The 12,795-nt window shown below is 39.8% G+C and overlaps 1 protein-coding gene across 5 annotated transcripts in view; it reads right to left on the bottom strand.

Annotated features, from left to right (window-relative positions):
• Positions 1-368: 368 nt before the first annotated feature.
• Positions 369-12,795, bottom strand: part of LNX2 (ligand of numb-protein X 2) — an 81,735-nt gene continuing 69,308 nt past the window's right edge. For all 5 annotated transcript variants that reach the window (XM_045978544.1, XM_045978548.1, XM_045978546.1 and 2 more), the window contains 4 exons: positions 8,840-9,017; positions 7,720-7,951; positions 4,678-4,836; positions 369-2,662 (listed from right to left, as the gene is read on the bottom strand). In XM_045978544.1, coding sequence (XP_045834500.1) covers positions 2,527-2,662; positions 4,678-4,836; positions 7,720-7,951; positions 8,840-9,017 — 705 coding nt within the window. In that variant the 3' untranslated portion in view covers positions 369-2,526. The remainder of the gene's footprint in view (positions 2,663-4,677; positions 4,837-7,719; positions 7,952-8,839; positions 9,018-12,795) is intronic.

The raw sequence follows: 12,795 nt of genomic DNA on the forward strand, positions 1-12,795 counted from the left end.
ACTGGAAAAAAGGCATAGAAAAAGACTGGCAGGAAAACCACCAAAAATAAAAAATTTAAAAAAACCCCCAAAACTCTACTTTATATCAGCCCATATACCCAAGATATTAGCATTTCGACGTGCGGCTTGGTCGCATTTCCAGTATTCAGTGACCACACATATTGGACAACATGGTCTAGAGGCAGTGTGTGGGCAAAATTTCCAATAATCAACAGGGATCACATGTGTTGTGCCTACAGGAGGAAGGATCAGAAGACGAACTTGTGATTCTGAGGTGTGAAGCTTGGGACACCGTAATGGGGACAGCGGGGCCATGAACAAAGATTGCATACAGAGTCAACGTCTGCTGCTCAAGAAAAGAGATTGTGTCACTAGTATGGAAAGGATGTCTTTTATTTCCATCCTAAATAATCACACCATTATTAAAACACATTTGAAAAATCCTGAAATAATTTAAACTGAAGGCACAGAACAAATCAAAATATTTGAACTATTTACGCTTAAGATGAGAAAATTCAAATATTTCAAAAGTAACAATAAATTATGAACAAGTTTCCATCACCAAATATCATTCTGACCAAAAACTACCATGTTTTATAATAAAACCAAATGAGCTTAAGCTGAGTCTGAGATTTCCATGATAAAAATAATGTGGAAAAAAGTGTCTTCTTCAAAATACTCATTATATCCCCAGGTTCAATGTAAGTATTTTATATATAACAAAGTAGCCATTAGGATATTTGTTGGTGCATGGCCACGCCCCAAGAAATGACGCATTCTTACAAAATGTTTAAAAAAATAGCAAAGTAGGATATAAAATTCTATTTGGGGAGCAGGAAAACAAACAAACAAACTTGTTCTGTGTCAATTAGAATATCAAAGCATTTCAATACCAAATTGCTTCAAAAGCCAATCATCACATAACAGTAATATACTGTATGGGGCATCCCACTGTATCTCGGTTATATGTTGACCATACAGTGTAGCTAAGGGGTTGAACAAACCAGCAGCAATTACTGTTGCAATTTCTTATTCACAAGTGATAGTTTAAAACAAAATCACTAAAAAACTAACAGGAATAATCAGTGACATGCTACAGACACAATAAATCCTAGCAATGCAATTGCTAGTTTGAAAACAAAGTGGTCATGCTTCATTATATACTGTAGTATTTTCAAAATACATTCTCTGATAATCAATACCATTTATGACAGAGATCACTTCTAAATGAGCTTAGATTCCGAACTAGGTTTCAAAGTGAACTCTTTTCAAGTGTGCATAATATTAAGAAAGTACGGAAATTCTGATCTTACTTGCTTCTTTATGCGTTCTTCCAAGGGACAATCAAGTGGAATGAAGGACGAACAAAACGGTCTGGTTGTAGTTTTCAAACATTTAGAAAAATAAGAAATAGCCTAGTGACCAAGAACTGACTGAAAGATATTAACATCTAAAACCTACTATTTTAGATAAAAATCCAGGACTCTTCAGTCTTTTTCTTGAAATAATTAAGTTCACAAGAACTAATGGGGAAAAATAAGGACTTCTAGAACACTGAAGGCTCTTCTTGGAATGAAATACAAAAAGGTCTACCTTCTCCCACACTGAGCTGCGATATAGATGAAGGTGTGGAATAGCAACACGGCTTTATCTTTAGTTTAACTGCATAAATCACAAAGAAGCACGTCCAGTCAAGACTGCTGATAAGTATAATACAAACTCTAGAAAATGAATTTTAGCAAAAACTGCTTCAAAATTTCCCTGCATAATAAAACATTCCTTTGGAAAGGAATCTTAATGCTTTTGGAATTCTGCAATAAGTGTGACTTTTACCATCTCCAGCACTAAATTGTAATTACCTCCCAAATGCCTTTGTCAACGGAAAGCATGATCTTTGACTATCTAGTATTCTAACTAATGGTACATTACTTTTTGAAAAACTCTTTAGTAGTGTCAGACTTCTGTCTTCATCATCTACGAGTACTAAGAGATTAAAGGAGAAATAAAACAAGTCAGAAAAATCATGTGATAAACAGTAGAAGTTCTGAAATGTTGGCACCGACGGGGGAAATGGGGAAGGGCTCCTGGCTATTCGGATGTCTGCACCCATTCTGGCACCGGCAGCAACAGGGGCAGCGACTGCCACCGCCGCAGGGTGCACCGGCTCCAGCACTCAGCCTATGACTCGGCTGGGGAAACAAAGGACTGCCCCAAGTCCTCTAATCCAGCTGGCTCGGTCACCATCTGCACACACTTCTTCCGTTATTGTAGGTCACATTCTGACAACGGAGAGTCTGAATTTTGAAAATATGAACTTAGGAGGCTTAGTGGAAGACTGTTTCCAAGCTAAAAGAAACGTGCCTAACTTGAAGCCCTTCTACTAATAACAGGACAATCTCAGTGGCTTGGGTCCTGCAAATACCAGCTGTGCCTGTGGCTTCCAACTGGAGACACAATCCAACGAAAGGGGTTTCTTTCCAAAGCCTTCAAAAGGAAGACAGTCAGATTCAAAACTGATTTCAAAACCTACACGAGGCTTCCAGGCCAGCAAATAACTGTCAGAGTGACTTTGTTCCTCTGCTCCTTCAACATGGGCACCAGTGCGGAATGGCTCATGCCCACAGTTGACAGCCCGTTGACCGCTACGATCATGTCTCCACATCTGGACAAAGACAAACAGAAACGGACCGTTAACTACTTTCATGGATTTAGAAAACATTATCCTAAGGGAGATCTGTGTGGCATGAAACTCATAGTTTCACTTACCCATTAGCCGTCAATGGTGAGGGTATGTTTTCTACTTTGCAAGATGTCTGGGGCAATTTTTAACCCTAAACTGGCCTTCCCTTGCCAATCAGGGCCGCCCTGGCCCAGCAGTTACAACTGCTCAGTGATTTTGAGGGCAAGCAGAATAATTTTCATGAAAGCTTAAGCAAAATGTAACGAGAATAAATGTGCTGCCTCTTGAAGGAACACTAAATAATGCATTTGGAGGGGCTGCTTATTATTTTGCCGGTTCTTTGTTCATTCTTAGAGCTCATACATTTGAGGGCTCAGTTACATTGAGCGTGAGACCCACATCTCCTCCTCTTTCAGCCGCTGATGCCTGCTGTCCTCTGACAGGATTATCACAAACGGATGATAAATCTGAAGGCCCTTCTATCCTTCAGGATTTTTTGCTCTTTAGTTTGTAACAGCAATATGCTCTTTTATTGTTAGCTACTTCAATAATTTTTGGAAGTAGGTGGAATGCAAATTATAAACGAATTAACTGAGACCCAGAATGCTTGAGTGACTTAGCTAAGAGAATGGTTAATTCATCTCTCCCCTCCTCTTTCCACCTAAAATACTGATTTTTTTCATCCATCTCTGTCGATATAAGGAGCATACTGACCCTGGGCAACTTTGCACGAGACTCTCTGGATGGCACTCTGATCAGTATACACTCTCCATTTATGTGGCGCTCGAAGACGTCAACATTTACTTTTTTTCTTTTTTAAAGATTTTATTTATTTATTTGACAGATGGAGATCACAAGCAGGCAGAGAGGCAGGCAGAGAGAGAGGGAAGCAGGCTTCCTGCTGAGCAGAGAGCCTGATGCGGGGCTCGATCCCAGGACCCTGAGATCATAACCTGAGCTGAAGGCAGAGGCTTTTACCCACTGAGCCACCCAGGCGCCGCTCAACATTTACTTTTTAAGAATTGGCTCTTCCATCAAAAAACTAAGCTCTAAGACTCTACACGAATCCATTTCCTCTCAGTTTGTAGAATCTCTTGATCTAACACCTCTTTCTTCTTCCAGCGCCTGAGCTTTGATAAAGGGAAGAGGCTGCACGAGGTTGGCTGAGGACCTTCTGCCCAGCAGAGGGGTGAAGAGCCCAGGCTCTGGAGAGAGAGTCCTGGGTGTGAACCTCCATAAACCATTTCCAGCTACTTGACTGTAGGCAAGTTTCTTAATCTTTCTAAGACTTAGTTATCTCGTGCATCAAACAGGAACAGCAATGACAACTCTTACCTCACAGGGCTATTAAGATTCAATACTACAATCCCAAGCACTTAGCACTGTGCCTGGCAGCTCTCACATTCATTCATCAAATATTTACTGAGACCTTACTATGAACACAAGGCACTGTTCTGGCGGCCATCAGGAATGTACAATAAAAGCAACAGGCTCCCCACCCCCATCCCTTCACGGAGTTTGCATAAATATCGTGTTAGGCAGACGTCAGTGCTGCAGAGGAAAAATAGAGCAGAGTCATCTAATGACAGGACTGGACTCAAGGGGTGTGTGTGGAATGGCTGCTCAGAGCCAGCTGTCATCTCAGTGTGTTGAATTGGATGACTCAGGTCTGGTCCCTGTCATTAGAGTAACAAAACAGCTATCAGTGGCGAGATGGTCAAAGGGATGCTTCAGCTGAGATCTGGCTGGTACGTGGCCAGTTAGTAAACAAGTATTTCAGTCTCTGTGGGCCACACGGCTTCTGTCACAGTGACTCAACACTGCCACCAGGTCTCACAGGCAGCCACGGAGGGGGTGCAAACAGAAGAATGCAGCCACGTTCCAGGGAAACTCGATTTATGAGAGAGGACAAAGGCTGGGTTTGGAGCTGACCTCTGGTCAAGATTGTGTCCATCACAATAAACATGCATCACATTATCTGATCTCCCAAGACTCACTTTAATCTTCCATCATAATAAGCAGGAGTTCCCAAGACGATGGTTTTAATGAAGAAAGGCTGATTGGTGTGGTTCTCTTCATATCCACCAACAATACTAAAGCCCCAACTTCCCAAGTAGCTTCTTCGTAAAACGATATCATGGCAGCTATGAAGGGCACTGTCACAAACACAAAAGGTCAAGAAAAAATGAATGGGGAGGCTTTTATACCCTGTCCACCTTTGCTTAACTCCATACTTAACGCTTATCACTGCTGGGAAATAAAAAAGGGCAATTTTATTTCCTTCTGAACATATTATTCTGACAGCCCACTTTCTAGCAAAGACTCAGTCCTAAGTAGACTGGAATTTGTCCAACATTGTCCCGTCTTTTCTTCCCAAATGAACACACACACACACACACACACACACACACACACACACAGCTAAACACACCTGGTTACAAGTTACACCACAGAAAGTCGTATAAAATGGTTCTGTGCCTACATTTCTCTCTGTACTGTCAACAATGTCCTCAATTTGAATATCCATCTGTATCTACAGAGTTTGTATTACAAAAAGGTGGTACACAAGGGATCTAGTCCTGCTAATCTCAGCACTCAAAGGAAAGAAAGATAGAAAATGTTCTCTCTTCTTAATCTGTGTGAGGAGTTATTTGTTGTTCTTTCCTCCTTCACTTAAAATGCACCCATTTTAAGGGAGATTGATTGACAAAATAGAGAACTCAATCTAGAAAACACTAATGAAAATCATCTCTTTCTTTCTCCATACAGCTTTTTTTTTTTTTAACTTTTTTTTAACCAGGGACCCTGAGATGCTTCAGTTAAAATGCCACTGTCAGTTGGCAGATGTGACATCAGAACTCAATGAATAAAAACTTAAAAATAGAAGAAAACCCCACCTAAATGATACAGAAAAATATCTCCTTGTAAGATCAAAGTATCTTTCAATTTTAGATGAAATTGGATCCAGTCATCTAAGGCAAGGCTTCCTGTTTTTAATCTATTAAAAAGACTTCTTAATAAAGCCAATTCTCTAAGTGATATATGAAATGCTAGAACTTTTAATTTGGTCCAGTTTCTTAGCTCACCTATAAGAAAGGACTTTTAAAAAGTCTTCTGGCATAGAGCAGGGTCCCAGGCATTAACCTGGTATTTTAGAGACGATATAGGTTATTTTCCTTATTCTGAATCTTCTGCAAAAAACAACCAAAACAGCACAACACAAAACAAATAACTGTTTTGTCTGGTACACTGCCAGCCAACCGCGGAGAAACACCCTCCCTTTTGAGAAAGAGCAGAGCTGCGACCCTGTGTGCTGTGCGACCTGCTGGAAGGAGCCGCCGGTACCCACACAGCAGTGGCCCCCCGACACCTGGTTGTGTATACTGGTCTGCACACAACACACGACCCCCAGGAGTCCACAGAATAGTGACCTTGGACTGATAGACACTCTTTCGATACAGGCAGACCCCTCCAATAGATTTCATTATCCCGTGTACTGTTCATCTGAAATATTCATGTTCTTCCTGGTTCACCCAAAAATGCTCCGAACACAAGCAGGAAAGAGCCGAGTGCAGAGCCGGCCCGGAACACCAGGTAGCGAGAACTGAAGGAGCGCCAGCGCGGCCGGGCCCCCAGCAGTGGTGCGCACACGCTCGGCCCCTGTGCAGCCAAGGAGACCACTGGTGTAGGACGGGGCCTTTCCAACATGCTAGCTTTCAAGTGACAGGTCAGTGTATCGGGCTGCGTACTCCAGAGGATAAATGAGTTCCCTCTGCTGGCTGACCCCTCACCATTAGGTAGCACAGCCACGGTTTCATAGCAACCATTTCAATCTAGGCCTACAGGGCCCTGAGATACGAATTCTGTGACTGTTTCAGGCCTTTTTGGTCTTTTTCACTACCACAAGGACAAGTCAGTAAGTTAGATGATAGACAAATGAATTCTATTCATCCTTGCTTTTTCTGCTATTCTTTACGTGAAAGTACTTTTTTAAAAAAAATATATCACATAGCACTATACAAATGCTAGTTATTATAAATTATATCCAAATGAAGCTAGACGGCTCAGAAACTGGCATTCTTATCGTTTATTTTTATTTTAAAAAAATCAGTCATTTTCCTACTTGGCTCAGAAGCAGAATGTTTCATCATAGTTCAGTTTTAGGATTCCTCTACACATTAAGAATCTAAAGTGATCTAGAAACAAAGACAGTAATACACGTTCTTCCTATTTCAATACTGAAGTATACAACCCTCATCAGGAGGCCGAAACACTTTCATGACCAGACAATGGCCAACTGCAGAATGTCCTGGTGGGCGACAGTCCCGGAGGGGGTGAGGAGACCTACCCTCGGACACCAGTGGTTTGGCTGAAAGAGTCTCTCATGTCCAACAAAAACTGAGTTTTTACATCTTGCCTTTTGAGAGAGAGTTAACAAGATTAAGAAAGGGGTTTTAGAAAAGCTTCTCAAAAGGCCCCACACCTTGACCCGCTTTTTCTGGGGAAAAATGCACATGAAATCTAAGCACGTACATGTGGTGGTAAATAACAGCTTTTCTAAAGCAAGAGCGTGAACTTCCAAATCTCATGGCTGGTCCACTTGAGAACCTTGTTAATAGTAACGGACAGAATGGCTTTATTCGTTTTTATAAACAGATACACCAAGTCTTTTTAGCCTAGTTCTTTTTTTTTAGCCTAGTTCTTACTATTAAATTTACTTTTGGTTTATTTTTTAAGAATGTTTTAATTTTTTAAAAATTAAAAAAAAAATCTTTTTTACAAACTCATGACCCGGAGATCAAGACCTGAGCTGAGATCCAGAGTTGGATGCTTAACCAAATGAGCCACCTACGTGCCTCTTAAATTTATCTTTTAAAATATAATAACTTAAGAAAAAAACACCCTTTTCTTCTGTAACTTGCTATGTCATTGCCACTTTCATCTCTGGCCTGACCTGGATGAATGAATTTACTGTGTTACACACTGAGAAATGTTGTCACTACGATTATTCCACGAAACTGCTGAAACGCTGTCAGTACCTTGGAAGCCCAAGCCACATGACCCACGATGGGGACCAGCTGGAGTCATACTCATTCTCGCTGAAGGTGCCTGGCTGCTCTTCGGTAGCCTGGGCTGTCTCCTCGACAATCTGGACCTCAAGTGCTTTCAGGACAACAGCAGGGGACGCGGCACTGGCTTTTAGCATAGCAACGGCCTCACTGTGACTTAAATTGGTCAAATCAATGCCATTGATATTCAGCAATATATCACCTGTCCAAATGAACAAACAAGAAAAATGAGATGAGCTACCAAGTCATTATCTTCCCTATACATCCTGTTATTTGCAATTTTTTCACATCTCTGTCATTCTTACGATATCGAGGGAAAAATCCAATTCATGGGAAACATTCCAAAACAACTCAAAACTTTTTAAGATTTCATCATAGATAGGAAAAAGCGTGGCTTGAGGCACTGAGATTCGACTGGAAGTCCAAGTCATTAGACCTAGTTTTGCTAATGTGCAGGACCTGAGCATGTTCATTTCTCTTCTTTGGGCTTCAGTGATTTCTATAGTTCTTTCCTGCTCAAAAAGTATTTGATCTTTTGCTCTTAGAAGTGAATTTTTAATATATCCTGTTTTAGAGTTACACAGTTTTATATATAAAGATAGTCCTACATAGTTTGCTCAGCGTGAATGTACCAGAATACTTAAAGAGAAGAGATCCTTGGGTCCACACAAAGAAATGAAACTTGTGATTTGAGCATCTTTTGCTTGAGGAAGGAAAAAAAGTGCTTGTTGCCCTGCCAAGTAATATAATAAAAAAAAAGGGCAACGAGGATTATATAGAAGGTTAGGAAGGAAAAGATGAGCATTATATCTTTTAGAGGGTCTTTTCCAACATCAAATAATCCAATGATCTGGATAAACATTAGAAAGTAACGGAAACATCATCAAACTGCAGCAATTTTCCTTGCCATTAGGCATTTTTCTAACCTTACAGAGAGGTTTTACACTTATATATGGAAGGGACATTTTAAAAGATTTTTTAAAAATCATGTTTAATAGAAAATTTGGGGGATATTTGTTATTTTTTTCAAACATGAGTTGAGCGCAGGGAGAAGATGTGAACAGTTTCACTGTTCACAGCCCTATCTTACCTCTCTTGATGCGGCCGTCACGGGCCAGACAGCCATGAGGCGGCACACTGGTTACAAAGATGGGCAGTTCACCACTCTTGCTCCCTCTGCCCCCGGCCACTGTCATTCCCAGGGACTCGTGTGGTTCCTTCTTTACAGTAATGTGTTTTTCTTGGCATGTAACACACTGCGTAAGATCCTAACACATGAGAAGAAAATTTATTGATAATAAATAATGCACAGCTGAAGTAAAGTAAGGAAACTGAAGGAAAAAGTACCATGGCAATGATAAAGTCATTTTTAACATCAGTTACTACAGAAGTCATACACAGTTCTTCATGGTACAAACATGATACTGCACACGGGGGATCACAATGTCAGACTTGGGACTGCTGTATTTGCATATGACTATTTATGGAACGGAAAAAACTCGGGACTGTTGACATATGGAAGTCAAAATAAGACCAATGCTACAAAAGTAAAAAAGGCATTCGAGTTTTAAGACTCTGAAGACAAGCTAATTAATTTTATTTCTCTCTCCTCTATTCTTTGAAAGAAATGTTGACAGAATAGTACAAAAGTAAAGTGCGGATTTTGTGAACTGCCAGAAAAAAGCTATAGATCTATCTTCTGTTTCTTACTCATGAGGATTATCAGAATGCTCAGTCATGAAATGGGTGCAAACTGATCTTCAAAACCTTCATGGAAAGCTATAAGGATATGAGATAACTGAATTTTTGAAAAACTTAATGAAGAGAAAAAACTTCCAACAAACTATGTTCTCAGGAAAAAGCAATTTTTACCGGTATTTATTGTTGCTACTTATGGAGACACTCCTAGAAGAAAAGGAAAATTTAAAACAGCACCTTTCTTTTTTTTTTTTTTTTTTTAAAGATTTTATTTATTTATTTGACAGAGAGAGATCACAAGTAGGCAGAGAGGCAGGCAGAGAGAGTGAGAGGGAAGCAGGCTCCCTGCCAAGCAGAGAGCCCGATGCGGGGCTCGATCCCAGGACCCTGAGATCATGACCTGAGCCGAAGGCAGCGGCTTAAACCACTGAGCCACCCAGGCGCCCCCACCTTTCTTTTTAATTAGAATGCAATAAAAAACAAGGTGTACATACACAATATTAATATTAAAATAGCAATAGTAACTAACATTTATTGAAGATTTACTATGTGTAAAGCAAATGGCTTCACAGGTATTATTTCATTTTAATCTTTACAATGGTCCTGAGTATAAATCCTATGGTTGGCCCCATTTTATAAACAAGGGAATAGCCTTATTAGAAAGGTCGTGTAATTTGCTCCGAATTATATAGCTATACATGACCACACTGGGATTTGAACTGATTCAGGTTTAAAAAAAAAATACACATATACACACATACTGTATATACATAAACATGTAGTCCTATGTGGTTGTGTATGTTCATAGAGCATGATGCTATATGCATCCACACTACAAGGGGGCTATCCCATTAAGTGTAGTAACGGAAGCTAGTATCTCAAAAGGTTCCTAATGCATCTACTGTAAGAGCATACTGTAGATAACAGGATAACTGTTACCATGGCGAACAATATCAACGGTAGAACTAGATGAATTCTTTTGCTAGAACTGTACTATTTCCTTTAGTGACATGCTTCAGAGTGGACAGGCACGGCACGTCAGTCAAGCCCTGGACCTGCAGGACTGTCTGCTCTTCTCTGCTCCTAGAACACACTCTTTGAAATTTTATTGAGGGCACGACTTAAATAGCCTAGAGGTCCTAGAATTTTGACCTCATAGAAAACCTGTAAACGTCTACAGGTGGTATCATAACATATGACATCTATGTTAGCATCCTTCAAAACTGGGCAAGACCCACGTTATTAGGAAGACAATCCAGGTAAACTCAGCTGGGAGTACATTTACTTCAACACTTTTGTCTGTCAGGTATCGAATCAATTAGAGGGGGTTGTTTTATTCCTCTATATGGCTGAGATGTATGCATTTTAGCCAAACTTCACAGATTACACTTGGTATACTTCATGGAAACTTCTAAGGGCTTAACACTGTATGAATGTTTATCCAAGCAGCTACGCAGGGGCTTAGTAGTAGAATAATGTGTGCTTTAATTTTTAACAATGATTATCCTCTGAACAGGTTGTTTTGGTGAATTTGTATTTGTTTTCCCTAGGAGACGTTTATTTTTCTAAATTAGGATTTGACATAACAAATGCTGTCAATAATGGTGAATTGCTAAATTAATGCTTAAAATTACATTTCATGTGGCTGTTCCAACCAACCAGGTTTACAGAGTACCTAGAATAAGAATTCAGCATTGCTATTTAAAACACTGCCACTTAAAATTAAAGAATAGGAACTAGTAAAAAGAAAAATATATGTGCCCAAAACAAACAAAAGGACATAGTTTTCTATATGAACGCTGAAATGATTAAGTAGTTCTTTTTTTTTTTTTTAATATTTTATTTATTTGACAGAGAAATCACAACTAGGCAGAGAAGCAGGCAGAGAGAGAGGAGGAAGCAGGCTCCCTGCAGAGCAGAGAGCCCGATGTGGGGCTCGATCCCAGGACCCTGGGATCATGACCTGAGCCGAAGGCAGAGGCTTTAACCCACTGAGCCACCCAGGCGCCCCGATTAAGTAGTTCTTAAAACAGTCTTAAAATTGTAGTGTGTCTTTGAACACCTATATTTCAAATTACTGTAAAATTCATTGATTCGGTTACCAACTTTTGCCTTATATTATGATTCTTTTTTTTTTTTTAAAGATTTTATTTATTCATCTGACAGCGAGAGAGAGAGATCACAAGTAGGCAGAGAGGCAGGCAGAGAGAGAGAGAGGGAAGCAGGCTCCCTGCCGAGCAGAGAGCCCGATGCGGGACTCGATCCCAGGACCCTGAGATCATGACCTGAGACAAAAGCAGCGGCTTAACCCACTGAGCCACCCAGGCGCCCCTATATTATGATTCTTTAGGAATATGTATATATATATAACTTGTAAAGCAAGGACCAGTAATATGAACAACTCCCATTCAAATTCCTTTTCGAAACAATAACTGCTTTTCGTAGCCATCATTGTGAAAGCAAAATTATAGGTTCCCTTCACACATTTTGTTTTCTTTCTTAAAAGTTTTAACTGACCAAAGACCAGTGACAAGTCTATACTTCAGCTCAGGAAACCAGATAAACCTGATGGGCCCAAAATACTTGTGCCTTTAAATGATGCTTTCTTGGGCTCCTGTGACATTACAGAGGTACTCTCTCAAATGGTACTTAAATTAAGAAGCCACTTTAAGCTAAATATGCACTTCTGAAGTCATTCTCCTTACGTAAAATTAAATTGCTTTACTAAATAAAAACTTATTTATTGGTCTACTTAAAAACTATAGGAAGTCCTATGTGTGATTTTCACACAGTTGGTAAATAGCATTGTTTTAAAAATTCTGCCCTACTGGCAGTTGAGTTCAAATGAAAGATCAAATGAAGTAAATAATACTGAGAACACAGGAAAGTGCCACTGTTTTTTGATTTCTACCGATTTCTGCATCCAAAGTGAGACAGCATCAGAATTTCTGGCACAGATAAATGACCTAGGAATATATTATAAAAGCGTTGAAATACGAAAGATGTAGCAAAAAGCTCAACATACAGGAATTTAAAATGATCTAGGGTAGTATTCCTATAAACTGTAATATAAAAAGAAATGCTTTATGTTTTGCATGTACCTATCAGAAAGTATGATTTATGCTTCATATTCACATAGAGAATTCTGTTGTTGTAGGCAACCTGCCCAACCGCTAAGTATGGACTTGTTGGTCATTGCCTTTTTTTTAATCACATAACCACCTGTTACAACTGAAGGAACAAACCAAGATAAATCCCACTTTCAAGCAGGACCAAACAATGAAGTCTTTCTAGAAGATCAAACACTTCTCATCAATCCGGCAGAGGGAAATTCTTACTAAGAAACCA

The sequence above is a fragment of the Meles meles genome, chromosome 14, assembly GCF_922984935.1.
Source record: "Meles meles chromosome 14, mMelMel3.1 paternal haplotype, whole genome shotgun sequence".
Taxonomy (NCBI): Eukaryota; Metazoa; Chordata; class Mammalia; order Carnivora; family Mustelidae; genus Meles; species Meles meles.